Source organism: Lates calcarifer, linkage group LG7_1 (assembly GCF_001640805.2).
Source record: "Lates calcarifer isolate ASB-BC8 linkage group LG7_1, TLL_Latcal_v3, whole genome shotgun sequence".
Classification (NCBI taxonomy): domain Eukaryota; kingdom Metazoa; phylum Chordata; class Actinopteri; family Centropomidae; genus Lates; species Lates calcarifer.
Genome location: NC_066839.1, coordinates 6,202,900 through 6,229,502, shown reverse-complemented (window position 1 = coordinate 6,229,502; position 26,603 = coordinate 6,202,900). Strand labels below are relative to the sequence as shown.

The window sequence follows — 26,603 nt, the reverse complement described above, 5'->3', positions numbered from 1 at the left end:
CTGTTGGCCGCCATCCAGCTCCTGTGTTGTTGTTTTTGATGATGTCGCTGTCATTTTTGGGACGAGGGTGTTTTTGTTTTTTGCCACGTTCCCCAGCCTCAAACACTAATCCATGGGATTTTTGGCCAAGCTGTTGTTATTAGAGTGCAGTGCAGTGCAGCAGAGCCCATGGTGGGATAGTGCTAGAAAGAATAAGAGGGCTCCCAAGTCGTTTCTGCTGTTGGTGGATAGCGGCTGCTCAAAAGAGACAGAGACAGCGCATCTTGTTTTCTCTTTCTTCTGAGACTAATTTTTCCCTTTATTAGACAGCTGACTGTGTAGTTGAGAACATGAAACATGGGAAGATGGGGAGAGAGCTAATGATATGGTCCCTGCCTGCAATCAAACCGGGGACGCTGCGGTTGTATCGTACTCATATTAAACTCTCAGCTGTCAGACACCTTGGAGAACGCCTAGATAAATCCATCTTTGTTTTAACTAATGAAAAAAGTACTAAGTAGGTAAAGCAGTACTGAAATGATCCTTCGATTAATAAATTCCATCAATTTTTAGATTTGTTATGACATTTTTAAAAACAAAGCTATCAATAATTTACTGCTTCTAGCTTCTCACATGTGTATATTTTCAGGGTTTTTTTGTCTAATTTGACAATAAATTGGTTTTGGATTGTGTCCTGGACAAAACAGTACATCTGAAGATGCCACTATGGGGTCTTGTGATAGACATTATTCACTATTGGTTGACATTTTTTGGGCCAAACAAATAATCAATGAATTCAGAAAACAGAATCAGCAGAGTAACTGATGTGTACAGTAATTGCTAGCATATACCTAGTGTATAGAACCTTTTAAGACACTGAGGCAAACTGCTCCTTGTCAGGACAGTGAATAGAGGCTTTCCATTCATTTTAAGTGAGGCTCTGGGAACAACCAGTAGATAATTGATTGGAAGACCTGAGAGACTTGAGGTTACCATATGGACATAACAATGTGGAAACATACTCTGGGGCTTCACTGTGTAATGCCTGAAAGGTAACAATTAAACCTTCTTTCTTTATTAGAGACATATGTGTGACGTGCATTAAAAAGACAGTTTCTTTATAAATCACAAAACAGAAACAGTTAGTTAGGTGGTGAAAATGACACCTGTGGGAGTTTCAGATATTATCTTAATCTGTCTTCAATTCCAAACCGTTAAATTAGTAATATAGACTCAAAACTAGAAACTATCTGGAGAGTCATATTGCAACTGCAAAATGTGATATAATGTATATATATGTGTGTGTGTGTGTGTGTGTGTAAAGAGTAAATTTACAGCTCTCACTTTCATTCTTTCACACATACACAGAGATCACAGATGAGTTTTCAGTGAGAGAGACACTTCAAACTAGTGTGAGGTGACACGCTGACCTGGGTGGGTGACACAGGGCCGTGACATGGGACTCTCGGTGTCTGGGTGAGTGATACTAGCAGTGTCACGTTCTACTGTGAGTGACCTAGAAGTTGTTATATATTAACACTGACATACACACACGCAAATATCTGCTTTCGCATTCTGTTCCACTTATAACAGCTGGGCACTGACTCAGGAAAAAACCAGAAAGAGAACTAAGGCACATTTTGTTGAATAAGGGGAAAGGTTATGGGAAAGAAAAATATGAAAAAACAGATTATAAAAGGTGGAGTTGTATTACTGTAGGCAGAGAGAATGCAGAACTGAGCTAAAACCTCAAAGCATGAAGCCCATTTTTCCAAAAAGCGCCGTTGTTCCACCTCCAGGGCCTCTGAGGGAGAAGGTGGAGGGACCAAACTGACGAAGAATGGAGGAGGAGGAGTAGGAAGAGGAGGATGAGGAGGCAGTGTGAGGGAGGTGGCGGCACGTTTACATAAAAGCCAGAGTACACACAGATACAGGCAGACAGTTTATTCACTATGCGAGTGTAGGCAAGGCGCCTTTGTAAGCAGCAGGTTTGCGTTACTCACTAACAACCTATCTGTGTTGTGTGAATGGTTAAGGTCACAGGGTACGAATCTGAGTGTCAGACTCATGTCATCACCACACACTCCTACAATGGCCAAGCAATGTCCGTATTGAGCACTGGTGCCAAAGCCAACAGTGTCATTTCTACAGTAAACAGGAAATTTACCACAAAACATGAGTTAAATAGCTGTGGGCTTCCGAATGAGCATTTCCAGAGAACTTAGCCAACCACTCGTTACATCTCTTCCTGCAGCTGCAGCACAGAAACAGCCATGTCATACTGCATACACCCATGGTGAAGGAAGTCTCTGAACAGACAGAAACATCCTCCCCTCACCCCACCCACCCCTGCTGTTGCCATGCATTTAGCAAGCCACGTGTGCTGCCATTACACCCCATTGTCCCCGCTCACTAAAGGATGGGGGCACAGTGGCAGATTTAAGCAGCGTGCCTCCAAAAAGCACAACAGACAACTTTGCATTTGAAGGGTTAAATATGCATGAGAGGCCAAAGTGGGTGAGGGCAGGGAGTGGAGGGAAAGGGGAGGGCTGGAGTAGCACCATTGTGTGACCCTCTCTTCAACCCCTAAGATACAAGCATACACACACATATACACACTATCTGCCCTCAAGTAACAGATGGGAGGATGTTAGTGGAGGCGAACAGTGAGCTCCCCCTTCACTCTTCTATCACCCTCACTCCAGAGGACAGCTGGGAGGCAGACATTCCTTCTTCTCAGCTTTCAGAGGAAAACAAAAGAGTGTGTGGGACCCCTCCTACATACACGTGCATGTGTCCAGACACACACACACAAACCCCACACTCCCTCCCTCCCTCCCTCAACCTCCCCAAAAAACTGTCAATGCAACTGTGGGCTGATCATATTTCAGCAGCCTGAGCCTGTCCGCCAGCACAGATATGAGTGCTGAGCCTGGGACATTTGTTGAAGGTGAAAGTCAGGGAGATAATCCCCACCCTGCTTACCAGAGCTGGCACACTGATCTGTCAGTAGTACCAGAGCCACTGGTGAGGGCAGTGTAAGTCCTTCCAGAGCTGTATTAGTATGGAATTTAAAAAAAAAAAATTGCAGTAAGACAAAAGCTTAGTCTGCAGCTGGCTGTTCTTTTCTGGCCAACTTACCGGCACGCCTGGGTTGTTTGGTGAACAGGTTCACTGCAATAGCACAGCACATACTGTACTACAGACAACACACTGGCTAGGAGGAATGGAGCAGTCATAATGCAGTGAGCAGACTTACAGTATAAGACAGCAATAACTGTTTATTTCTGTTAAGACACTACAGGGTTATGGTGATGTATCACTGTCAAAACCCAAAAAAGCAGGGAATGCAAGAGACCGTATCCCACATTTTGAATTACATATCCAGTGATTCAATAATGCAGTCATTGTCACAGCCAAATGTCCATCATCATTCTAATGAAGCCCAACTGGGCTTTGATAGAGCAACTGCTTGAGCAAGTCACCAGGAGAGCGAACAAATGGCACCAAGCATCAGAGGCCTACTTAACAAATGCAGCCTGCTCTGCTGAGAGAAGTGGTATGCCATTTGTTGTTAAGCGTGTGTCCTGTGCTTTTTCATAACAGTGGGTTCTTACATGCCAGCATACTGTGTGTGTTGAGTTGACTGTGTAGATCACTGCAGACAAACAAAAGAGTACAAATAATTGAAACTGCAACTGATCCTCTCTTCATAAAGGGAAGTTGATCAAAAGACATACTCAGGGGTAAAAATATCTGACCAGGACATTCACTCTCACTAGTATCACTATGTCAGTTCAAGTGAAAGAACAGAAAAGCTAGGATTAGCCACAGCCTCAACCTTTATTTGTCAAGGAAATATTCTCAAGGAAATATATCAAAGTTCTGGGCAACTATCCATCAGCCTGATGTAAAAGCCAAGCAAGCCGTGTCAAGACAAGTTGGACAAACTAGCAAGTCTTGTCAGTTCTGACTGTCAGTGCTGAATATGACTCAGTTCACACAGATGCATATGCAACAATAAAAATACTGACATGTAACATTTTTATAATAAACATTTTATAATAAAGTGAAGTTGAAGAAATGCAAAAATTCCAAAACTACCAGAGCACACAAATTTTGTTGTAGGTAGGAAGTCCAGTGCCAGTGCTTCCAACAAACTACTGTTTATCATCATGAGAAAGATACAAAATACAGTTTATATTGCTGGCTAGACCTCAAACACATCAAATGGTTTGTGGACACAAACAGATATGAAAGCTTGCCATCATCCAAAGCCTGGTTGGGACTCCTGCCAGCATGAAGAGAAAGGTAACTTCACCCACACTTCTCAGTAACCGAGAACAAATGAGAGTGTGAAAGGAAATAAACAACAAACAATACAGTTATTGACTGAAACAAATGAAATTGTTAAGCCTCAACCCATCAAATACGTCAGAAGGAAGTAACAAGTTCCAATTTATTTTAAAATGTGCTAGGTAAGTTATAAATAATCAAATTTGTGACTCAAGCCCAACGGACATCTATAGTTACAATGACTTCAGCCCACTCATACAAACCCAAGCTGTCAAGGACAACATGTTTAAACGAGCAGTTACTTATACTACCAACAGGAAATTCATCAAATCCAATTCTGATAATTGCATTTCTGTTTGTAGCTTTACAAATGCTGAGAGTTGCTCACAATTCTCAATTTCTTATTGTAAGTTAATTACTTGAGCTTTTTGTTATGTTGTGGAGAGACTAAGTCGGAAATTTTAAGAACTTTGAAGTCTGATAGCTTGGGCTGGCCGTAACTTCTTTTTGGAATTGAATATGAATTCAAACATTCATTTACAAAGCCACTGTCCTGTACAAACAGATATGCAGATAAATATAGATAAGACAGAGACATGCACGCTTCTCATAAATCTAATGACACAATTATCCAAATGGACTCCAGTGAAGCCTATACAAAGACCTTCGCCATTTGGCTGTTGTTACAGAGAGCTGTTTACAGATGATGTAATAAGGACAGAGGGCATTAGAGTGGAGCTAAGCCAACTGGCCACTAAACATCTCAAAATGCCATCTAATTGACTGGATAGTTTGAAGAATAGGACTGGACAGAACTAAAAGGAAAACACAAAATAATGAGAGGTGGACAGGAAATACTGAATGTTAATTAGGACACCCTACTGGCAAAAATAAGACCATATGCAATCTACTGACAATAAAAACTGAGAAGGGCAGTGTAGAAACTAGGGAGGCCAGGCTTTCAGTGTGCACTCAGGCTCAGGTCTACGAGTCAGCAACCATGCACAGTACTGAAGTATCTTTTAAGAAGGCATTTAATCCGTAAATAGCTCCAGGGGTGCTGTTCTGAATCCAACTCTATGCCCCAACTTCTCTCTGGAGGACGATAGGCTAAGAATCATGAATTGTGTTGTGTCATCCCTTCTCTTCTCCTTGTTTACAATCTCTATTAAACATCTATCAAGCTAGAAATGGCCTAAAAATACAAAAAAAGACAGCAGCGATGGAGCCATTTCTGCAGAACTGCAGTAAGTTAAAGAGAAACAGCTGTACACCACCTCCACCCATGACAACAAGCAACACAAGCATGGCAGGATAGCACATGTATAGCCCAGCCCTTCCTCTCAGCTCAATATCAGCAAGTCTGTCAGATCAAGTGGTTTTGCTGCTAAGATCAACTATAATTGACAAGTCTATGTGTACTCTGGTTAAGATATTTAGCAAGTAAACTAGCAGAATTTTTAACGAGAGCTACTGACGAAGCTAAAAGCTGAATCAACAGATCAAGTCTTGTGTGTGCTGCAGTGCAATCTATGGCATGTTGAAGCCTGAACACATGCATCCACTCTTTACTCCACTGCAGCAGTTAATAACTGTGCTGATATGCAATATTGCAGAGCTGCTGTCGTGCTAAAGCGATTTTCGTGCAGGCAGCTAAGGAGAAAGCACTGTTATGTTTTTAAAGATCTTGTGAAATCCAGCTGTCTGTGCCTTGGTGGCTTCTGTCCTAAAGATTTCTGTGGTTTGGGGTTGTAATTGCTGTTTTAAGACACTGCTAATGAATGCAATGCTGCTGCTTCATATTAAAAGCCTTACACTGGCAAACCGCTGGAAGGCTTTATTGTGAAGCATCTACAGGAAGTGCAGCTTTATTTTGTCACCAATGTTAGGAAAATCTGAGCTCTCCTTGGACTACAAAGGAAAATATGGATGTTTTTCTGCGCAAAATTCATCTGAGGATCAGTTTAAAGTCTAAAATTTTCCCAGTGACATTATGGGAAAAGGGTAAAAGCCATTAACTTGTCATCAAGACATCACTTTTTTACACTGCTGTACTGTTAAAAAGAAAACTAATCATGCTGCACTGCTGTCATAAGTTCTGATCTTGGTTGCTCACAGTCTGGCACAGCGAGGATGTCTCAACAATTGGCAAATTCAGCATGTGAGTAGGATGCTCAGTGCCTTATGTGTAAGCTGGTGAACATGTTTGAGCATGATGCTGGTGTTGACTAACGGTGTGACGGAAAATCGGCCCACACTGTTTCAGTGGGCCTCAAAAACACACATCAAAGAGGTGAGAGTGGAGGGGAGGGGCAAGACAGATGAAGAAAATGGGAGAGAGAGCAAGGATTTGGAAAAAAAGTCTAAAAAGGAATAAAAATTGACATGAATATGTACTTTGGCAATATTTTGAAGAGAGCTTGACGATGCAAATCCAAAAAACACAAAGAAGAAAGATAGAAAGTACAAAGATAGTCAATAACATAGAATGAAAGAAAAGACGAGGACTAAAGGAAAAGAATGAATAAAAGACTGAAAGAAAGAACAGACGTAAAAGCAACAGAAGACAGGAGAGACTGGGGGATATATTTAGCAGCTCATTAGTCAGAGATGTCCTCTACTCAGCAGGCTGGTCCCTCAGATGAGGCCCTTTGGAAATCATTATGACTGCCTGCTGCTTCAGACAGCCACACACATTTCACTGGAAAACAATTTACAAACTGCCTCTCCTCTCCCCAGCCTTAATGTAGCTTCAAAATAATCCCCAAGTTCTGGAGAGAGGCCCAAAAAACAAAGCTTTGAAGAACACAAAGTGACATGGTGTTTTTAGTAATAACTGCTTAGGTTTTAACATTACATGGAAAGCATGGAAAATAACTAGTGAGAGCTTGGTTTATAAACGCACCTCTGCATTTTAAGCCGTTTTGTATGTTATCAGATCTGACCGTTGGTGTGAATGGTACAGCTAGTGCCACCACTCCCTGCTTCGACATTAATTAACCTTTAACACACAGCACCTGTCATCAGTAGAGGAAATAACAGCATGCGGTCAGACACAAGCTGCAACCTCAACGTATAAGGAGGAAAAAAGTGAAAAACACCTAAATATGTAAAAATAACTAACATCAAGTGGGAGTCAAGAATATAAAATCACCTCCTAAGATAAGCTCAGTGTTCACAGGCAGGTGGGAGCAATGTGTAGCTAACGATAATGCTGGCCATCTGGGATCTTCACAAAATAATGGAACTGTCTGGTCAACTGTTTAAAAGTGAATGAAATGGGTCTTGCGTCGCCTGTCCGCGCTGCAATATCTGTTTCCATGGAGTATTTCTTTGTCTGGCGAGGCGTTTAAAGCTTCCCTTTAGGGCTTGATTGGGTGGGAGAGCTGTTAAATGACACAGGGTGAGAGCAGAGAGTGATGGCTCAAGTGATAAACACACAGGTAATGAAAGAGAAAGGCTGATGGATTCGACCAGACCGCCGCTAATGGGCTCTGGTCTCACCTGGCTAATGGCTGGAGCCTTAAAGAGAGAGAGAGAGAGAGGGAAACGAAGAACAGAGACATCACAGAAAAGGGGCTGAGCTGTGCTCAATATATCCAGTCACACACACACACACACACACACACACAGACACAGAGTGAGTTAGCAGTCCTAATTGCAGACTGGTGATCTAGTGGAGCTGCAGCTTGCTGTGGTTTGGCCTGTGGCTTCCAACAACCCCCCCTCCCCATCCTAAAAGCCCTCTTTGTTCTCACATTTCAGAAAGGAGCCAGTAGCCAACATATTGCTTTACTCCTGCTTGCCTGCAAAACGCCTTGCTAACAGGACTTCAGGGGACTATTTTGAACAGTTAATTGCACAGGACCTGTTGCCCCCCCCCCAGGGCTGCACTGTTTGTAAACTTAGCCTATCTAGCAAACTTTCTGCAAGGGAAGGCACACTTGCGCAATGTGGCTTTTTTGTACACACACACATACACCATTTTGTCATTTTGTTTGGCTACAGAAAGCAACAAGTTTTCAAAGCCTACAGCTGTTTGAAGATGCCAGAAGTGGGGCATGGCTCATTCAGATATTTTCCTCTGTGGTCGGAGCAGTGACGCTATGCTAGCCACTGGAGTCTCCTCTGTTATTAAAGAGAAAAGGGAGTTGTCGAGTCTTTTTCCTTGAGCAACTCCACTTTCGAGAAAACATCCTCATATCCTTGGGTTAGTCCTACACGCTAGATTCAAGAGCTGTCAAAACAAAGGGATCTGCCAGTGCAATAGGCCTTCTTCAGCCTGAGAAGAATGTGTTCATCTCAAGCCAAGAATGGACAATCGATTGTCAAAAACAAACAACGATCTCAGAGGAAATTAGAGAGGCAGCCCTCTGCTCCCTCTCCCTCTCTTCTTGCTCTCCTCCCCTTTCCTCCCCCGTTCTTTTCTTTTACCCTGTGACTCCACTTTTCTTCCAGGCCGGGGGAAAGCCATTTCCCGTTCTCACACATGAACATACATAAACGTCACCGCCTCGCAGAGCACACAGCAGGCTTGTTTGTGGGAGACTTCTGGTCCTCGCTGGCACTTTCATGTACAGCTTTAACTCAACTTCAGAGGACAATGGGGTTTTAGAGGGCATCGTTTATCTATTTAACTGGACCTACAAGGATGGTCAGAGTCCTTTTTCGCCCCCGACATATAACACTGCTAGAGCCAAAAACATGCTGTGTGATCATGTGAATAGACCCTTTGGCGCTTCGAGTTCCCATCTTTACTCTTTCGGCTCTGACTCACTGTCTAAGCCCACTTCCTCTGAAACAAACCACAAAAGCTCACTGTAAGGCATTGACACCATATTAGGAACTGAGCTCTATGCAGCCAACATTAGTGGGATGTCAGATAGACTCAGAACAGACATGAAACCAGCAATATTTGCACTGTGCCCTGAAAATCCTCCAGACTGATGCCATTTATCCTTTGCATACACAAACCCAAGGTGCTGCTTTGTATCTGTGTGCGTTTACTGGCACTCTGTGTGAATGCAGAGGATGTTTTGTTTAGCATGTTGCCACTTTTGGAAAAAAAAACATTCTGAATCATAAACACAAACGTAATCACAAACGCAAATTTGAGGGAGCCATTTACATTAGCTCAGCAGATACCCTGCTGGTAATCTTGTTTGCAATGAACAGCTGAACGGCAGATATAAAAGACATGACTTGGACTGTGATTGATTCTAAAAATACCTCTGCTCCAAAAGGTTTTGTAACTACGTCCTAACAAAGAGTATTAACAGGTACAAGAAATCGTTGTTCTGACCTTTCCACAAAGAACATGAAACCACCAATGCTGAGGCTTAAAGCTTTTCCTTCCTTTGTTAAAAAACACCAAAAGTGGGAGCAAAGAGAACTTCAACCTCTACTGTCGATCATCTCCTCTTTCTATCACTTAAATGCCAAATTTCCTGAAAGAGCAATATCCATAAAAAGACCAAAAGTGACACATAAACCTCCATGGACTAGGAACAGAGGTTTGAGGCTGCTCTGTACTATATTCTGGTCTCTGGTGTTTGGAGCTTTTGCTCTAGTACTCAAATGCTGTACAGTATATTTTTTAGTATCCATTTCTATTCATAGCACTCACTGCTATTTGTATGAGTCTGGAATAAGCCTGTCAGCGGTGATGAAATTTCATATTCATGAAAATTTCCAGAGCAATCTCCATCCCTGGAACACGTCGAGGGGATTACCTATGTGAATTATGTATGGTGAGCAGGAGAGAGAGAGAGAGGGAGAGAAGCTGGTGAACAGGAGAACTAATAACATGATGACTTTTAAAGCTGTAAAATGAGTGCCTCACCTTTATGGTAACATGTCTAATTATAGGTTTAATTTCATACTTTCATGCTGTAAATTCTGCGATTCATGTCTTGGTTGTATTAGTATTGTAACTGCTGTTAAGTCCCATTTATATCCTTTGTTTTCTACTGCAATGAAATGAATCTATTTCTTGTCAATACGCATTAAAGTTTAATCTTTTCTTGCGTGATCAGGATTCAACAGAAAATCTATTAGAACGGAGCAGTTGAGTTATGTTTAAAAATATCTTCCAGCTTGTTTTCTGTTACCTCTGTTATCAAAGAGGCAAGTCTCTAAATCTTTCATTCCTAAATATAAGTTACTTGTGATGTCTGATTAAAAATTTAAGTTTATACAACAATGCCTGGGCTCAGAATGCCAAAAGCTCATGAGAAATATGAAATACTACACTCATCATTAACAGGTTAGGGAAGAGATATATTTCAGTACAGTTTACCTAGAAACCTGTGTATAGGCCATTCACTGGTGTTATTAATATATTTTAGCTTATGTTCATATATCAGGTACTGATAAGAAAGAACTCTTGAACTGTGAGTCAGCATAAATTGCTACCTTGTCTACTATAAGGAAGTAATTATGTTAAAAATACACAGCTATGACAACACCTAAAAAATAATCTTTGTACTGTCATCAGTGCATGCTGAGTAGAATTTTCCATTACATTCCTGAAAACTAGGTTGATCACAAAATAAAATAATGCTAGAGTCAAAGCAACAACAAAAGAAACAGTGAAAAAAATACAAAGTTAGTCTGATTGGGTGTGTCATCCACACAGACTCCTCCAAGCAACAAATGAGATAGTCAGTCTAGAAAGATCTAGACCACATAGTTCATAAATCTCACTGTCTTTCAACCAAGCCAGCTGAAAATAGTCCTAGCAGTGGAGTCTAGAGAACTATCTGTCCTTTTCCATCAATTGACTGGCAGTCTTAAAGGTGCAGGTGCATCATGGGTACTAGGAAAGAAATTCTTGGGTGCACATTTGTCTCTACGTAATGCAGCAACGGTCACAAACGTGTTCAATACAGGATTTATCTTTTGATGCACCGATTCACAGAATGCCTTATATGTTATAGCATGTACAAAATCCACAAATAACCAGAGTATGTGGAGCGCACACGTGAAGAGAGGACTGCATACATACACACACACCACACATATACAGTACAGAGAGCACGTGGGCTGGGGATTTAAGGACACATTTCCTTGGTATTGGTAGGCAGGGTGTGTGTGTGTATGTGTGAGTTGGACGCAGAACGTGAGCACGATCACAGCCCCTCTGGGCTCAACATGAATCATGTGTGTTACATAAGACAGAGAAAGAGAGCGAGAGACGATACACCAGGGATCAGCAGTGCCCTCCCCTTGCCCATCCGCCCATCTCTCTCTCTCTTCCTACTCCTCCTGTTGTTTCTCACACACATTCATTTATTTAAGGCATTAAAGAAAGAAAATCAATTAACGCTTTAAAAACATCCCAGAGAACCCCTTCCCCTCACACACACACACAGTTATTTATTCATACATACACAATCCGCCTGCTCTGTGTGGCAAGGACATCTGGCACATTTCACAAGCTGGCTATGTGTAGGGAATGAGTGTGTGTGGGTAGTGCATGTGTGGAGGTAGTGTGTGTTTGCTTGGGGGGAGGGGATGGAAATATTGGAGGGCTAAAGTGAAAGGAAAGCTGGCACAAGTGGAGGGGTTTCGCGACTGTATTCCCAAAACAAAGAAAGCCAGTTTTATCATAGGCCCTGCAGTGATTGATAAATACCTGTATTGCCTCTGTTTACTGTAACTCCCAGGTGTAAATCTGTTCAATTTCAAAACCTGATACCTCACAGTCAAAGTTCATAATCTAAGATAAGGCTGAAATAAAAACTTGATTTGAGGGCTGTTGTGGGGTAATAACGAAGGCTGGCTAGCCGTGCTAAAAGCCCTCAGAGGACGCTAAATGTCATGGCTGATTAAAACCTTATGACAGCAATGTGACCACAGACAACATCATCTCTCTCTCACTCACTCAATAGCAGAGAGAAAACTGTTGTGACTCATTAGGGCAGTGAATAGATTCACAGAGAAGGTGGGATCGAGCTCTCAGCTGCTGCATGGAGGCAGAGCAACCTGACCGACCCAAGGGTAAAGGAGACCAATTTAATCTAACTGACCTGCGAGCCGAGGGAAAAAAATAACCTCAATCAATTTGCGAGAGACAGGCAAAGATGGCGGTTTGGTCGATGTGTATCATGTGTGAACAGAGACATAGAGAAAGTGTGTGTGTGTGTGTGTGTGTGTGTGTGTGTGTGTGTGTGTGTGTGTGTGTGTGTGTGTGTCTTACCTGATGCGTGACCATGAGGGAGCAGGGTGAAGAGGAGGAGAAACGTGGAGGCAGCCAGCCTGTGGGCTAGAGAGGAGGAGGAGGTGGAGGAGGGAGAAGAAGAAGAGGAGGAGGACGGGGCTCTCGTCTGAAACGCTACCATTCCATCGCACATCTTTTCCTCTGGCGACCAGCGAGAGTCCTCTACGGCTTAACCTGTCAGGGCCACATAGAGAGGAAGGGATGGGGAGGTGGGGGGACACGGATTACTATCAACATTCAGCGAGGATTACGTAAGCAAAAGCAACACAGGGAGACAGCAGGAAATAGAGAGAGAAGCCTATAAAGACAGGAAGAGCAACTGAGAGTGAATGGAAAAGGGCCTTCTCTGCACGTCATCAATTAACAGTAGGTTTACTGAGGATATCAGTAACTATATGAATGACGCTGTGTACTTCCTCTTCTAATGCGTTAGTTCCTCAGAACACTGTGCTGCTATTTAAAACACCCCCTAGAGAGACAGACAACAATTTCCCGATAGTGGCAGCAGCAGAGGCACGAGAGTCCCTCTGATCTCCCCTCGATCCCCACTCTTGTCTCTGCCACGAAATCTAACTAAATAAACCAGCCGTTAGTCTCTGCCATAGATGATGTAACGGGGGAAAACAGATCCCTGCTGCTGATGAGGTAGCAGCACTGGGGCGACAGAGGGGAGAGAGAGTCAGCGCAAAAACAAAACAATGATTACAACTGCAACCTTTTTTTTTTTAAAGTCCTGTTGGTGAGGAGAGGCACTGGTCCAAAGATTTACTGCATTTCTCTGGAGCTTCATCATAAAATAAACAATATTTCAATGCTTATGACTCTGGCTGCTCCCTAGTGTTTGGCCAGAGTTGCTCATCAGCAAAACTTTGTAAGTTTATTCATTATTTGTTTAATATTAATTTGTTCATTTATAAAAGCAGACTTTTTAAAACAGGAATTCCTCAAAAGTAGTTATTAAAGAGTCATGATGAAGAGGACACCATGTTTTACAGCTGAATGACAACCAGATGTTATTCCACAGTCTGCTCAGCTGTGGTGCTACTCTGCCATATGCTACAGATTGTTATCTGTAATAGAGTTTGATGGACAAATTACGTAAAGATAACTACATCAGGTGCCACTTTCTGAAATATCTCCTGTGTTTTTTAATTGCTCATATGGCCAGACATACTGTATGAGCTGATGATAGGTGTAAAGTATCATTTATAGCTAATATAAACCAATAATATCAGTCTGACAAGGTTCTATTTTGTTCACTGCACCACGTATTACACTGTTTTTCCATTTATCTAGGTGTTTTTCCTCTGTAAGACCAGTATATCTGTGCTGTAAATGTAAAACATCCAACATGTAAATGGAAAATCAAATTCTGTGCTCCCAGACCAGCTGGATGGCAGCAGAGAAAAGTAGGGAGGAGATAAAGAGTTTGCGAGACACCTTTAAACAGCATCAGTGCAATGGGGAAAAAAACACAGCCATATGCACGCAGACAAAAACACTGCCAGCCTCTCTTCACAAATCTCTCTCCACGATACCAACTTAACTAACTTCCTAAAAGCATTTGTTGGTTGATTGGGGGGATGTAACGACACATACACTATCATTACGTAAATGAGATGCAGGTGCACATAGCACCGGTTATGTTGCATCAGAGACACTGGGATGAAGTAGCTGTGTTTTGTGGCAGGCAGCATATCCTCAAGAGCGGGCAGAGGGCCCATTACAGTTACACCGGGCTGCTGAGCTAATGGCTATAGTAATGGCATGGCTGCACTTAGACAACCACAGATTTGATTGCAGATCTGCCGCATGGCCACTGGCGCTGCCATATATATGGTCAGGAGCTACTGTGATGAGGGAATTAACAGTAAACAAACACCCACAGTATTCATGCTACATGTTGAGAGGGTGAATCCACACTGTTCTGTGGCTCTTAATATGCTGAAATTCAGATTCAGCACATTTTAAACTGCTGCCAGTGCTTCCCCATTTGTGTGTCCTGCACTAGCCTAGATTTCAAATGCCCAAAGATCAAGATCTTTTAAACTGGCAGGAAATTTCCAACATGCAAAAACAGCAAGGCCCCCCACTGCCTGCCACCTCTCTGATGTCCCCAAGAGTAGGAAGGATGGAGAAGCATACCTGCATGTGGTGCAGGCCAGTGGGAGAGAGTGACGTAAGTCTGCTTTGGCAGGACAGTTCGGTTACCGCATTGAGCCAAAGGGCAGCCGGTCAAAAACACATGCAGGGGACTCGTGCCAGCCATTTGATCCATAGACGCTTTCTCATTTGTCCATGTTGGGATCAGAGTGCTGCTGCTAAGCCCTGGGTTACAGATAGGCTTTACATTAACACGTCTTAGAGAAATCAAGGACAAACAATGTCAGGTCAAAGGCAGGACAATAAATATAACACGTGTTTTTGTTCAAAGGCAACTGTTGGGATGTAAATAATCACTTGGGATGGCATTTATAAAGCAGGACTGACCTTCGGAGAGAGCTGAGGGCAGAGTATTGAACAGCCAGTACATTTGCAAAGTGAAAACTTAAGCAGAATTAGCTTAATTGCTTTCACACAAAAACGTCTGAGAAAGGAGAAAGTCATTAACTCTGTGCTAAGGTATCCCAGAAAATACAGCAGTCCAATTAGTTAGAACAAGATAGCTCTGAGTCTTAAAGGAATATTTTTGCAGATCTCCTCATGTGCTGACTCTATGTTCATGCTTTTAATTGATTAATAACGCAGCAGGCAGTTTGACAGCAAAAGAAACACAGAGATATTTCAAGTTTGAAAGTCAACTTTCTAACTTGCAGCTGTGTGGGTTTCCTGTCAGACACCACCGAATATGTTGAGCTTGACACGTTACATTAAAGAATGTGCTGTTATTTTAAACTTCAAGAGATTTAGCGTCTGTTTCCTGGAACTAAATTTTGCATCAAACCACGTAAACAAACACTTCCTGCCCCCGGCTATGTGAAGCCAAGTAACATTAGCTTACCCCAATCACAATTTAGGGCAGCTAATGACACTGGTGTATGTATAATCGAAGTGTTCGTCTTTAAATAGCTATCAGCGTCTGAACAAAGTCATTCTTAATGGCTGACATTCAAGTCATTATCACAGTATGACTACTTTCAATTATATAAGTAGCAATGGAATAGGTTATTTGACAGAAAAGGCTCTGTGTGTCTGAGACCCAGATTTAATAATTTCAAAAGTGTTAGCTTCAGAAAACACAACTATCCCTGCACAGAAAAGAGCTACTGTGAGCACTGAGTGGCATGTGGTTTAATTGTCACCATAATGAATGTGATCGTGTGTTCTAATCCAATTAAGAAACAGCATTCTGCACAACAGGGTAAAGACGAGAGGCAAGACCAGACATCAAACCATCCAACAAAACTGGTGCTGCCAGTTCTGGCTTGCCTCTATGTTTATATGGAGGAGCAGAGTATATTGTACAATCACAAATCTGTAGCTCTCTGTCAGATTTACAGAGAGCTGCAACTTTATGAGAAAAAGCTGTGTTGAAATCAAACATCATGCCAAGCCAGCTCATAATAAAGATGCACTGTTGCAATTCAAGAATTTATGAATAGCAACACATCTTTATTATGCCTGACATTAGTCCTGTGTTTGTACATTTTAAAGCTCAGTCAATTTTTACTTGATATTCTGGCACATAAAACTAAAGCTGAAATGATAAATGGATCAATTAGGACCATTTAGATGATCAATATGATAAAGTCATTTATGAAGCAAAAATACCAAACGTGTTCAAATTCCAGCCTCTCTGTGGGGACTTGATGCTCTTCTCTGTTTTATGTCATTGTTAATTTAACATCTTAGGGCTTGTCTGGCAAAGAAACAAATCACTAGTTACAGGCCTAATAACCCTGCTTAAAAAAAAGAAATGTTGTTTATCAGCAGTGTAGGCCATGTTTCAACCCACTGCATTAAGAAGGTAGAGTTTTTAAAGCAAAAATACTTTGTCTGTTTAGTCTACTACTTGGGGAAAAAACTATGCAACTCTCCACTTCAGACACCAGTGAGACAACCAGCCAGCCAGCAGGCTGCTACTGCAGTTTTTCAGCTGCCCGGGGCTCCTGGAATGCAAAGGGAGCCAAGGAGAGCAGCAGCACAGGCATGTGTCCGGGAACAGAGAGCACTCAGTGTGCCAGAGAAACAGCCGAGAGGAGATTTCCACCCGATAGGCCCCAGTGCTACTGCTGCTGGTGGAGCCCGTCTGGGCCTGCGGAGGGAGCCCTGAGATGAGGCTCTGCATGGCAGCACAGAAAAGACCCTTTGTTATGAAGCATTTTGTAGTGTTAAGCCCCACAGCGCCTGAGCATCCCTCTGCATTGCCTCAAGGAAGGACAGAAACAGACAGAAAAAAATGGAGAAGAGCAAAAAGAGAGAAGGAAGGAAGAACATAAAGAGAGTGAAGTAAGATGAAATGTGACAGTTAAAGGGGAAACGCACTAAAAATGAGAGAAACACTGGCATATGTTACACTGACAGTGGTGAAAGGTAGGAAAATCCGAGAATGGGACTGACGCCAAACAGTGTTCTTATCTTTGCTCACAAGATGTTTTCTTCTAGCTATGTTGTCAAACAGAAACAGCCTCTGAAAGCTGGACCGGGAATCATAAAACTCTCAGTGCAGTTACACAATGTGTTTTAAATAGAGATCCATTAAAGCTGCACATTGTATATCTGCTAGTTACTCTGTGAAAGCCAGAGCTTGTACAATGTGTAAGAACTAAACAAGTTAATCTGAACAATGGGAGTCAAATGAGTGATTGTAACACTTCTGCGAAGAAAAACATCTTTAGCTCTGAATCATGGCATAAAAACGCTGAACTCTGTCCAGCAAAATACACATCGGGTATTATTTAAAATACTGTATCAACAACTCACAGGTGTGATTGGGTTAAAAACATTATCGGGAAATAATAGAAGTAAGCAACTCCCCGCACCACATAAAATAATAGCTGCCAGTAAAAATCACTCAGGGTGATTTTCTAGGAACAAAGTGGAGCAATGACTCAGTTTGGTCAGTTTTTAGAGTTGGTCATTGAACACTACAATGCACAATAAAGTTGCTTAGGAGCAGGAAATGCTCACTGACAGTGGACTTTATAATTATGGGGGCAGACTGAAGAAAATCACCTCTAGGGGTGGGCCATATGGATAAATTCCTACATCATGTTAAATGTACTCTAATGCAATACTGATATATAGTATCAGTCACTACGGGAAAACCTACAGAGAAATTGTTAATGGATAAAACACCCAGACAGGACTGTCTGTTTTTGGCCAATCCAGCAAATGAAACCCTGACATAACAAGGTAGCCTATCAAGTTTATGCAAAAATCAATCTAAAATCCAATATTACCATGAAACAAGGGGCTTCAGAAAAAGATTGAAACCAGTGGAGCTTCAGCCATTAGTCAATTAAACAGCTGATCAAAATAAATGTAATTGCTGACTATTTTGATCATTTATTATGTCATTTGTCATTTTTTTCAAGCAAAAATACCAAACAGCTGATGGGTCCAGGCTCTTAAATGTGAGAATTTGCTGTTTTTTCTTAATCTTACATTAGGTTAAGTTGAATATATTGGGGTTCTGAGCTGTTAATGGCATCACCTTGAGCTCTAGGGACAGATTAACCAGCAGATAATTAAAAAAAAGAAAAATCTAAGTTGCAGTACTACATAGCATATAAAACAGATAGATACCACTATATAAATGACGTGGCAAAATGTGATAGATGACAGATTTATCATTTTCTCCAGCCCAGCTTTCACAATAACATGTGGTGCACAACGATTATGAAAACATTGGTCACAGCCCTGTATTAGATACAGCACAGGAGGCTATTTTTAGAGGAAACATTATACCAGGATACTTCCCTGACATCAGTGGTTTCTCAAAATGTATATTTAATGATGAACAACAGCTCACATTTGGACTTCCCTGCCCTTTTTGCTATTGCAAGTGTGACATCTAATCCTACCCACAGCTGTGCACAACAAACGCCTCGCAAACTTTTCTCGGAACAAAAGCGGAGGGAGTGGGAAAATTCACAATACTGCGATTTATCTGAAGGAAAGGGATCCTCCAAACACATTTAATACATCATCCCCGCGACTGTACCAGCCGTGGTCAACTGTCTTCATAGGCTAGCAGCAGAGTCACACGCTTCGACACGTGCAACTGTACAGCGAGCTATTTAAACAAAGAGTGTGGTGGGTTGCCAACACACACACACACACACGACGACGGATAAAAACAAAGACAAAACCAAAGCAACTCCTTTCTAAAAAAGTAACATAGTGCTAAGCCTTTGTTTCGGGAAGTCGCATGTTTACACACCATTATGCGACAACCGTTTTTTAACTCAACCACAGCAAACCTCTTGATTATAGTTCACATGACCACAATGTAACAATACAGTAACGTTACAGCTGTTACAGACAAAACAGGACTGACTAGCCCCAAGAGCCGGTTTTCTGTTTTCCTGTATTTCTTAACACTTTGTCAAGCTGGGTTGTTCCCTCTGATTAAAACTTATATCCAGCTGAATACTATAAGGTAGATGTGACAGCAACAAAATACAGCATTTATAGTCTCACTGGTCGCGGCTAGCTTGATTATCAACACACTTCCTTAGTTGGCAAACACAAAACTGACAACTCATTGTTCTCCTCGGTAAGTTATTAATCGCTGCTCTAGCACTGTCAACATTTTTTATGTTGTTTATAATTATGTAATGAACAAAAACAGGCAACGGTAGGAGAGATAAAGAGCGAGCAGAAGATCTCGTAGTGGCCTATCTGTGCTTAGCTTGCGAAAAAAAACAGACAAGACTCACCAACGTAAAGGTTACCAGCGGCGAGCCTCTCTCCTCTCTCTCGTTCACATTCGAGGCATTAACGGTTGTGTAAAAAGGGGAGACAGCCAAAACAAGAATGTGGCAGGAAAATACAATATATATATATATATATGTATGTATAACGTCTTCGCCGCCTGGCTCTGTCAGTGTTTCTTCGCTGTTGTTCCTCGTCCTCGGCTCGTCAGCTCTTTATTTTAGGTGAGCGGAAACGCTCGCTGCGAGAGAGCTCTACCAGCTGCCTCGCTCTCGCGCGGTCTCCATGGCTACCTCGTTGAAAGGGCGGATCCAAATTCTGTCAAGCACAAACCACACAAGGCTCGACTTCAAAATAAAAGCACAGGATTTGGTGGTGGGGAGACAAAAGAATTCTCAAAGAGAAAAATACACCAAGACACCAGAACAATAAAAACGGCAGATACCTTCACTAAAAGTTAAAACTGCAAGCATTGTGGCGCATGTGTCAGTATAGTGCTTTCCTCATTAACATGTAAGCAAATTACTTTTTAAAAAAGTGAATAGATGTAAATAAAACCCATGCAGCAAACAGACATTAAAATTTAGCCTTTCTTCAAAAAAGATTTAACAGTAATAGCAAAGAGGCAAATGTTTAAGCACCCTGTTAAAAAAAAATGGGATAGAAAAGTTATTATTATAAAAGAGAAGATGAATGCCACTAAATATTAGCAAATTCTTAATGCAAATGTCCTGCAGTGAGTCAAAAAGCTGAAAGTGAAAAGAGGATGACTTGGCCTGTGACAGCCTCTGACTGGAATATCATTTGAAATCTTAAACATGCTGTTTTACCATGTCTACTTCCTGAAAAAAACAGCAATTGCTTCTCATGTAATCCAAATTTTCATAAATATTTCCTGTTGTCAGATGTTGGAACAACACCAGGGACAAAGGGTGAAATAAAATTTAGGTCTTCTCTCTGTCTTCTCTGACAGTTCACACTGAGGTCAGACTGTTGCCTTTGCAAGGGTGTTTCATTGATCATTTGATCTCTCTCTCTGATCTCTGTAGCTGTGTTGTACATCACCACAGCATGCATATGCATTAGATATACACTTAAGTACTTGTGAAACCCCAAAGGTGGTCATTTAAAAACACACATTATCAATGTGTGTAAAGAGAATGTGCAAATTATCTAATATACAGTATAGTGCTGTATTTACACAGTGCACTTGCAAGTAAAAGACAGACGAGAACGAGTGGGCGGAAAACTTTCATTGACTCAGAGGGGAGAAGTGAAATCTCTCATCATACCTAACCACACTTCTCTGCACAGTAAACATGCAAGAGATAATGCGTCACTGTGAAGAAACATCAGGCAGTCACCTGTTTTTCAAATCTCTACCTACTTCCTGTACCCTGAGAGAGTTCATAAAGAATCTGCAAACATCTCTGTCATAAAACAGGAGGCCAGACAGCATTTAATCTATCATGCCATCCAGAATATAGAGAGCAGTTTCTCTATAGAAAACAAATGGGTTATTGATTTCTCCATGAAATATAGAGGGCAACTATGGCATCAAAATAAGGTTTATTATTGAAAAATGTTGACTAGGGAGATATAAACCAGATTTGGCTTTAATGTGAGGATAATTTAATCCATATCATACAGTAATCCGTCCTTTATCCTCAGTGGCTAGTGCACTGTATGGAGTTCACAACGCCTCTGAGAAACTACACTCATATTAATATCTATTTATATTTATGTGGTAATTTGTATTTTGTAGCTTTATCTATCTTTTCCTCCTACTTTTGAATATTCCTTTGTTGTCCTTTAATTGTTAGTCTAAATAATCAGTCTCTGTATGTGTTATGATGTTACTGCCCTTAGCAAACAGTGCAAAGGCCCTCTCCAGTCATATGAATCATTTCGTACAATAACTGAGGAGGTAGCTCTCTGTCTGTGTGCCTCAATGTCCAAAACAGATCACTGTTAGTTAAAACCATGACATTTCATTTCATAAATCCAAACACTATAGTCAGATGTTTACAGGTTTGTTGATACCATGTAGTTGTTAAATTCACTTTCACTTTCACTTTCGGCTCTTCCAGTTAAATTTAGCTGCCTCTCTTATCTCTTCTCACACCCCTGCCCTGTCTTAATTTCCCGTCTCTGTCTATGAAAGATTCCTTTCCCTTCTCCTCTCTCGTCTTTGTGGTAGAAGAGGTTTTGAAGTCGCAGCGCTGGCCAACGACTGAATAATAGGATAAAACTCCAGCTTAACACCTTGACATGCCACTGAGCCCTGTAAAGAAGCTCTGACAAGACACCCACAGGTACACCTTGGAAATATGCAAGAGGCAGCAGTGTCTCAGAGTGTCCTTTCAATTTGCTCTTTACAGTATGAAATGCAGCGAGGTGGTCCATTACTTTATCAGATCATCTTCCCCATAGAGGAAACACATGTCGTGCAAATGATTCTCCTGCCATGTACTGCTCTTGATTTACTGTGTTCACAACAATAAGACCAGGGCATTCTCCAAAAACATATGCTGAATTGAAAGATTTAGATTAAGTAAATTAAATATTAATTTTGTACAAGGTGGGCCTCCAGTGTTTATTCTGTGCCAATGCTGACATCTAGTGGATGCTTCGCCTCCTTACCTACATGGTTCCAGAGTCGCTTTGTTGGCAAATTACTAATTATTAAGATATGTAATATTATTTTATTTAATTTTGGAATTAACATTTATAACAAAACTATATATATATTTTTAAAAGAATTTGTATTAAAATGTAAGAGAGACAAGTGAACAGAGGCAGCTGATACAAAACCTGTGCACCCCCCCTTCTTTGGTAAAGTGGTTTAACCCGGTCGCCGCTTCCCAGTCGATTACTGCTGTTTCTATTATCATCAGTACCTCATTGCTTTAGTACAGGTATGGTTTTTAGTCTCTTTCTGGCTGGTGGGAGACAATACTTTAACAGGTATTAATAGTGTGTCCCTGTTTATTATTCGCTGTTGTAGTTCGTTCATTAGTTTGTCCAAAACAAAGACGCTGCACAAAAACAAAAAACATAACCAAACTGAAACCGGCTAACTTACTTTCTTGCTAACTAGCTTGCTAATTAGTCCACAGAGAAGGAGTTCATGCACTAAATGTAAAGTTTGCTCTCGTGTTTTGGCTGCTAGCTAACTGAGCTGTGTTACCTTGACCTTTCACCCAGTTAAACATAACTCTGTCCTTGAATGCACCCTGCTCCATCAGCTGAAGACCCCCTAAAGCATTTCTCAGTTAGCAACGGAAACATGTGTTTTATAACAGACCATAGCACGGCAAATGTTGTTTACCTAATGTGTTTCAAATTGAATGCCTTAGTGTTGCCCATGTGATTTCCTTTCACTGTTACTTTCTAGGTGAAAGGTGGTAAGTCAGTTAATGCAGTTTACATTTCAGGTCCCTACGCAGAATATTTACTGAAGGAGCTCTTTATTAGGAACACATTTACACCTGCTTATCCATGCAATTATCCAATCGACCAATCACGTGTGTGTAAAATCATGCAGATACAGGTCAGGAGTTTCAGTTAATGTTCATGTTGAACAAAAGAATGGGGGGAAATGTGATCTCTGTGACTTTGACAATGCTGTGATTGACAGTCTAGAGTCCAGTCCAGGTTGGTAGTGGTGGTATAATGGTGTGGGAAGTGTTGTCTGTAGGCCCAAAGAAATAATACCAAGTATGGTGTTCCTAATAAAGTGCTCAGTGACTGTGTAAAAATAAATAAATGAATAAAGGGGTATAGTCTATACTTTTTTAAAAACTTTTTAATTTTGTTCAGTATATGTTTTAATGACTATGATGATATTTAATAGTGCTGAGGCACATAGAGGGGATTCTTTTGGAAAGCTATGATATTCATTAAATTCTCGGTTGTCTTGACAGATGCAGTGGCAGTAGAGCTGTACCAACAGGACTAAAATAAAGGGAAAGGACAGTCAGGCCATTACTGTGAGTCACTGTTCCCATCTTGAAGAACTGCAATGGCTTACTCACAGATCCGGCTGAAAATCCTCCCCAGTGTTCGTTGTCTGTTTGATAAACTGGTGCAGGTAAAAGTAGAGGGACTTGCTCCTTTCAAACCTGTAGAATTAAGATCCAAATTGGTTGATGACAGAGGAGTGACTTTCAAGGCCTCCGCCCTGTACAAAGCAGATGAAACCGGCCAGGTGGATGTTAGCCGCGCGCCTTCTCTGGGAGGAAGTTACACCGGAGTGGAGCCCATGGGTTTGTTTTGGGCCATGGCTCCAGACACACTGCACAGTAAGCTCCTGAAGAAGAATGTGCTCAGCCCGACGCAGGTGGAGATCGCAGCGGTGAGCGGGGAGACCGGTGAGCTGTTAACCTCTGAAACTAACGAGAGGGGATTCATGACAGAGGGGATGAAGAGAATACCTGTGAAAGAGGGCAGAATACGAGGAGTCCTCTTCATACCACCAGGTTAGTTATACTTAATTATATGGAGAGTTGAGAAATGTACATAAAACTTTGAACAGTGTTTGTATTAAACCCAACATTCCTTTCCACTTCCTTCAGGAGAGGGGCCGTTCCCTGGAATTGTGGATTTGTACACTTTAGGTGGAGGTTTGACCGAACCCAGAGCCAGCCTCTTGGCAAGTAAAGGTTTCGTTGTTCTGGCACTGGCCTATTACGGCTTCCAGGATTTACCGAAAAACCCTAAAAACCTGGACTTGGAGTACTTTGAGGAGGCTGTAACATATCTGAGGAGTCAGCCAGAGGTTAGTGCAGTAAAAATGATCATACTCATAATCTCTGACTCTTCAGTTTATCCACCTAGTTTGATTTTACTCTGCTTTTTATGTCTTACTATAAATAGTGTCCAATTAATTCATTACAAATAAGTTGACAAAATATCAGAGACACACTGTTTTATGCTTGTGTTTGCTGTGTCGGTGTTGCCATCTAGTGGCTTCTGATGACACAAACCTATGGCTGTTACAGAGACAAAACATTTTTTAGATGAAACAATTAATTGAGAAAATAAATGGCTGATTACTAGGTAATGCAGCTCTAGTTTGTATAAACTCTGGTTTCAGATCAAATTGAGGCAAAGTTCTTATTTATTCATCACATCTTATGAAAGAAGACGCAGTAGCAGGGGAATATGTGCTTATTAATACAATACCTCTCTGTACAGGTCAAAGGTCCCGGGGTTGGCATCATATCGATTTCTCATAGTGGTGCACTGGCTTTGTCAATGTCATCTTTCTTCTCAGGGATCTCAGCAACTGTCTGTATTAACAGCTGCAGTGCAAACACTGTGATCCCTCTCCACTACAAAGACATTGTAATTCCTCCGCTCCCCCCTGTCATGAAGAATGTTAAAATTACAGATTCTGGGCTCGTAGATATACGCGATGCCTTACCAGACCCCACCTTGGAAAAGAACAGGGCATCTTTGATTCCAATTGAACGTGCCACCTGTCAGTTCCTGTTTGCCGTTTCTGAAGACGACCACAACTGGAACAGTGCTTTCTTTGCAGAACAGGCTGCTGCAACGCTGAGAAATAACGGCAAAGAATCATTTCAGGTGGTTACTTATCCTAAAGCTGGACACTTTTTGGAGGTCCCTCACATGCCTTATTGTCCATCTGGGTTTCATGCAGCAGTGGGGAGAGCCGTGGTGTTTGGTGGGGAGCCAAAAGCCCACTCTGAGGCTCAGCTGGACCTGTGGGAGAGAGTCCAGGAGTTCTTCAAGAGCCACTTGGACAACAAGAGCACTTGTTAGCAAGCCATGCTGCATCAAGTGCATCAAGCATCCCAGAATGGCTGTCCTTAGCTATGCTTAGCTTTGCCTTGAGTTTCTAATGAATGAATTTGTAAAAGAGGCATTTAATGATTATGTATGAGCATCCCTATGTTGGAGCTTTTGTGTTTTTGACTTTACTAGACTTGAAACAAACACTTGAAAATGGGGTGCCAGCTTTTTATGACTCCATGCTGGCGTATTAGCATATGCTAATTACGTCAACGTTTTGCGCAAATGTCTAATAGGATGAAATGATGAATTGTTGACACATATGATATCATAATGTTTTGCAAAAACACTTTCTGGCCATTATTCAACCCTGTGCCTCAGCAACAGAAGGGGAGATTGTGACCATCTTTCACTTCTGGTCAGATACTGAGTCGGTGGTGACGCTAATCTTTGGTTCCCGTCTTGAAACTGGTGATTGTATAGATCCTCTGAGCTTAAATATTCCACTAAGACAACCCAATGATAAATCTAAATGGATTGCAGCAACCACTGTTTGTATTAATTACCGTTTTGCTCTTCCTACAATGACATGACAAAATGTCTGCTTTGAAAACAACCTGTATGTGATGGGCCATGAATTGTCTCAGAGTGAGTATCACACTGTGTTTGGATACCGTCACTAATCATCCAGAATACCTTAACCTCTCTGCCTCAAATGCAGTATTATCATAATGAATTCTTAGTATTGATGATAGAAGATTAATCATTTACTTTGTGACTGGATAATAAAACTGGTTTTACAAAATTAGCGTACAAATAATTCCAATTAAAAACTAATACAATGAGGCATCTAGGTATGAAAACCTTAAATTATGAAACCCTCTCTTACATCAATCAGTGTAATACAAACACAGTTAAGTACAGCAGTGAGAGTCTCCTGGGATCAACTCAGTGAATGTGAATTATTTGTGCAAATGATGGCATCTAGTGGCAGCTCAGCCTCCCTACGATCATCTCTGATGTTTCCTCTGTATACTGACAGATATGTGTTGTCTCGTTCAGTACAATGTGAATCCAAACAGGAGAAGAACGTTCATGATGAAAGATTTTGAAATAGGCCTATATTTTAAATATCAGTAATCCCACTGTTGCGGTTTTATTCCCAATGTTGAAGTTAAGAAACGTCTCATTACTTACCATGAAGGGATTTTGTCTGTTTTCAAAGGATTGTGAATTTACTTTGATGACGCAAAGCTCCTCTCTTAGGGATTTTATTAACAAATGTAACCTGCCTCAAAGACCAGAGTGTGATTGTGAAGTTCGGTAGACAAAAACCCTGACACCTCTGCCTCCACATCCATCTTTAATAAACACAGCCTTTACAGAATCTGGTGCGGACGTGCATGACATATTTGTAGATCACCTGAGGGAGGAAAAGACTTTACATTTTTTGAGTCAGTTGCTCTCT

The 26,603-nt window shown here is 41.4% G+C and overlaps 2 protein-coding genes across 6 annotated transcripts in view; one reads left to right on the top strand and one right to left on the bottom strand.

Annotated features, from left to right (window-relative positions):
- susd6 (sushi domain containing 6) overlaps positions 1-19,660 on the bottom strand; it is a 31,459-nt gene extending 11,799 nt beyond the window's left edge. The window contains exons 1-3 of one of the 2 annotated variants that reach the window (XM_051071780.1): positions 19,381-19,660; positions 14,642-14,824; positions 12,476-12,670 (exon numbers count right to left, since the gene is read on the bottom strand). In XM_051071780.1, coding sequence (XP_050927737.1) covers positions 12,476-12,629 — 154 coding nt within the window. In that variant the 5' untranslated portion in view covers positions 12,630-12,670; positions 14,642-14,824; positions 19,381-19,660. The remainder of the gene's footprint in view (positions 1-12,475; positions 12,671-14,641; positions 14,825-19,380) is intronic. The other variant, XM_018682557.2, reaches the window with a different exon arrangement.
- Positions 19,661-21,478: 1,818 nt separating this feature from the next.
- Positions 21,479-26,522, top strand: acot20 (acyl-CoA thioesterase 20). 4 transcript variants are annotated; one of them, XM_051071779.1, is made up of 4 exons: positions 21,479-21,690; positions 23,302-23,856; positions 23,953-24,155; positions 24,575-26,522. In XM_051071779.1, exons 2-4 carry the CDS (start codon positions 23,400-23,402, stop codon positions 25,163-25,165), a joined length of 1,251 nt encoding a protein of 416 aa, XP_050927736.1. In that variant the 5' UTR covers positions 21,479-21,690; positions 23,302-23,399; the 3' UTR covers positions 25,166-26,522. The 4 variants fall into 4 exon arrangements, with proteins under 4 accessions (XP_050927736.1, XP_018538071.1, XP_018538070.1 ...); XM_018682555.2 differs by lacking the exon at positions 21,479-21,690 and adding an exon at positions 22,215-22,293; XM_018682554.2 differs by lacking the exon at positions 21,479-21,690 and adding an exon at positions 22,235-22,342.
- The last annotated feature ends 81 nt before the right edge of the window (positions 26,523-26,603 follow it).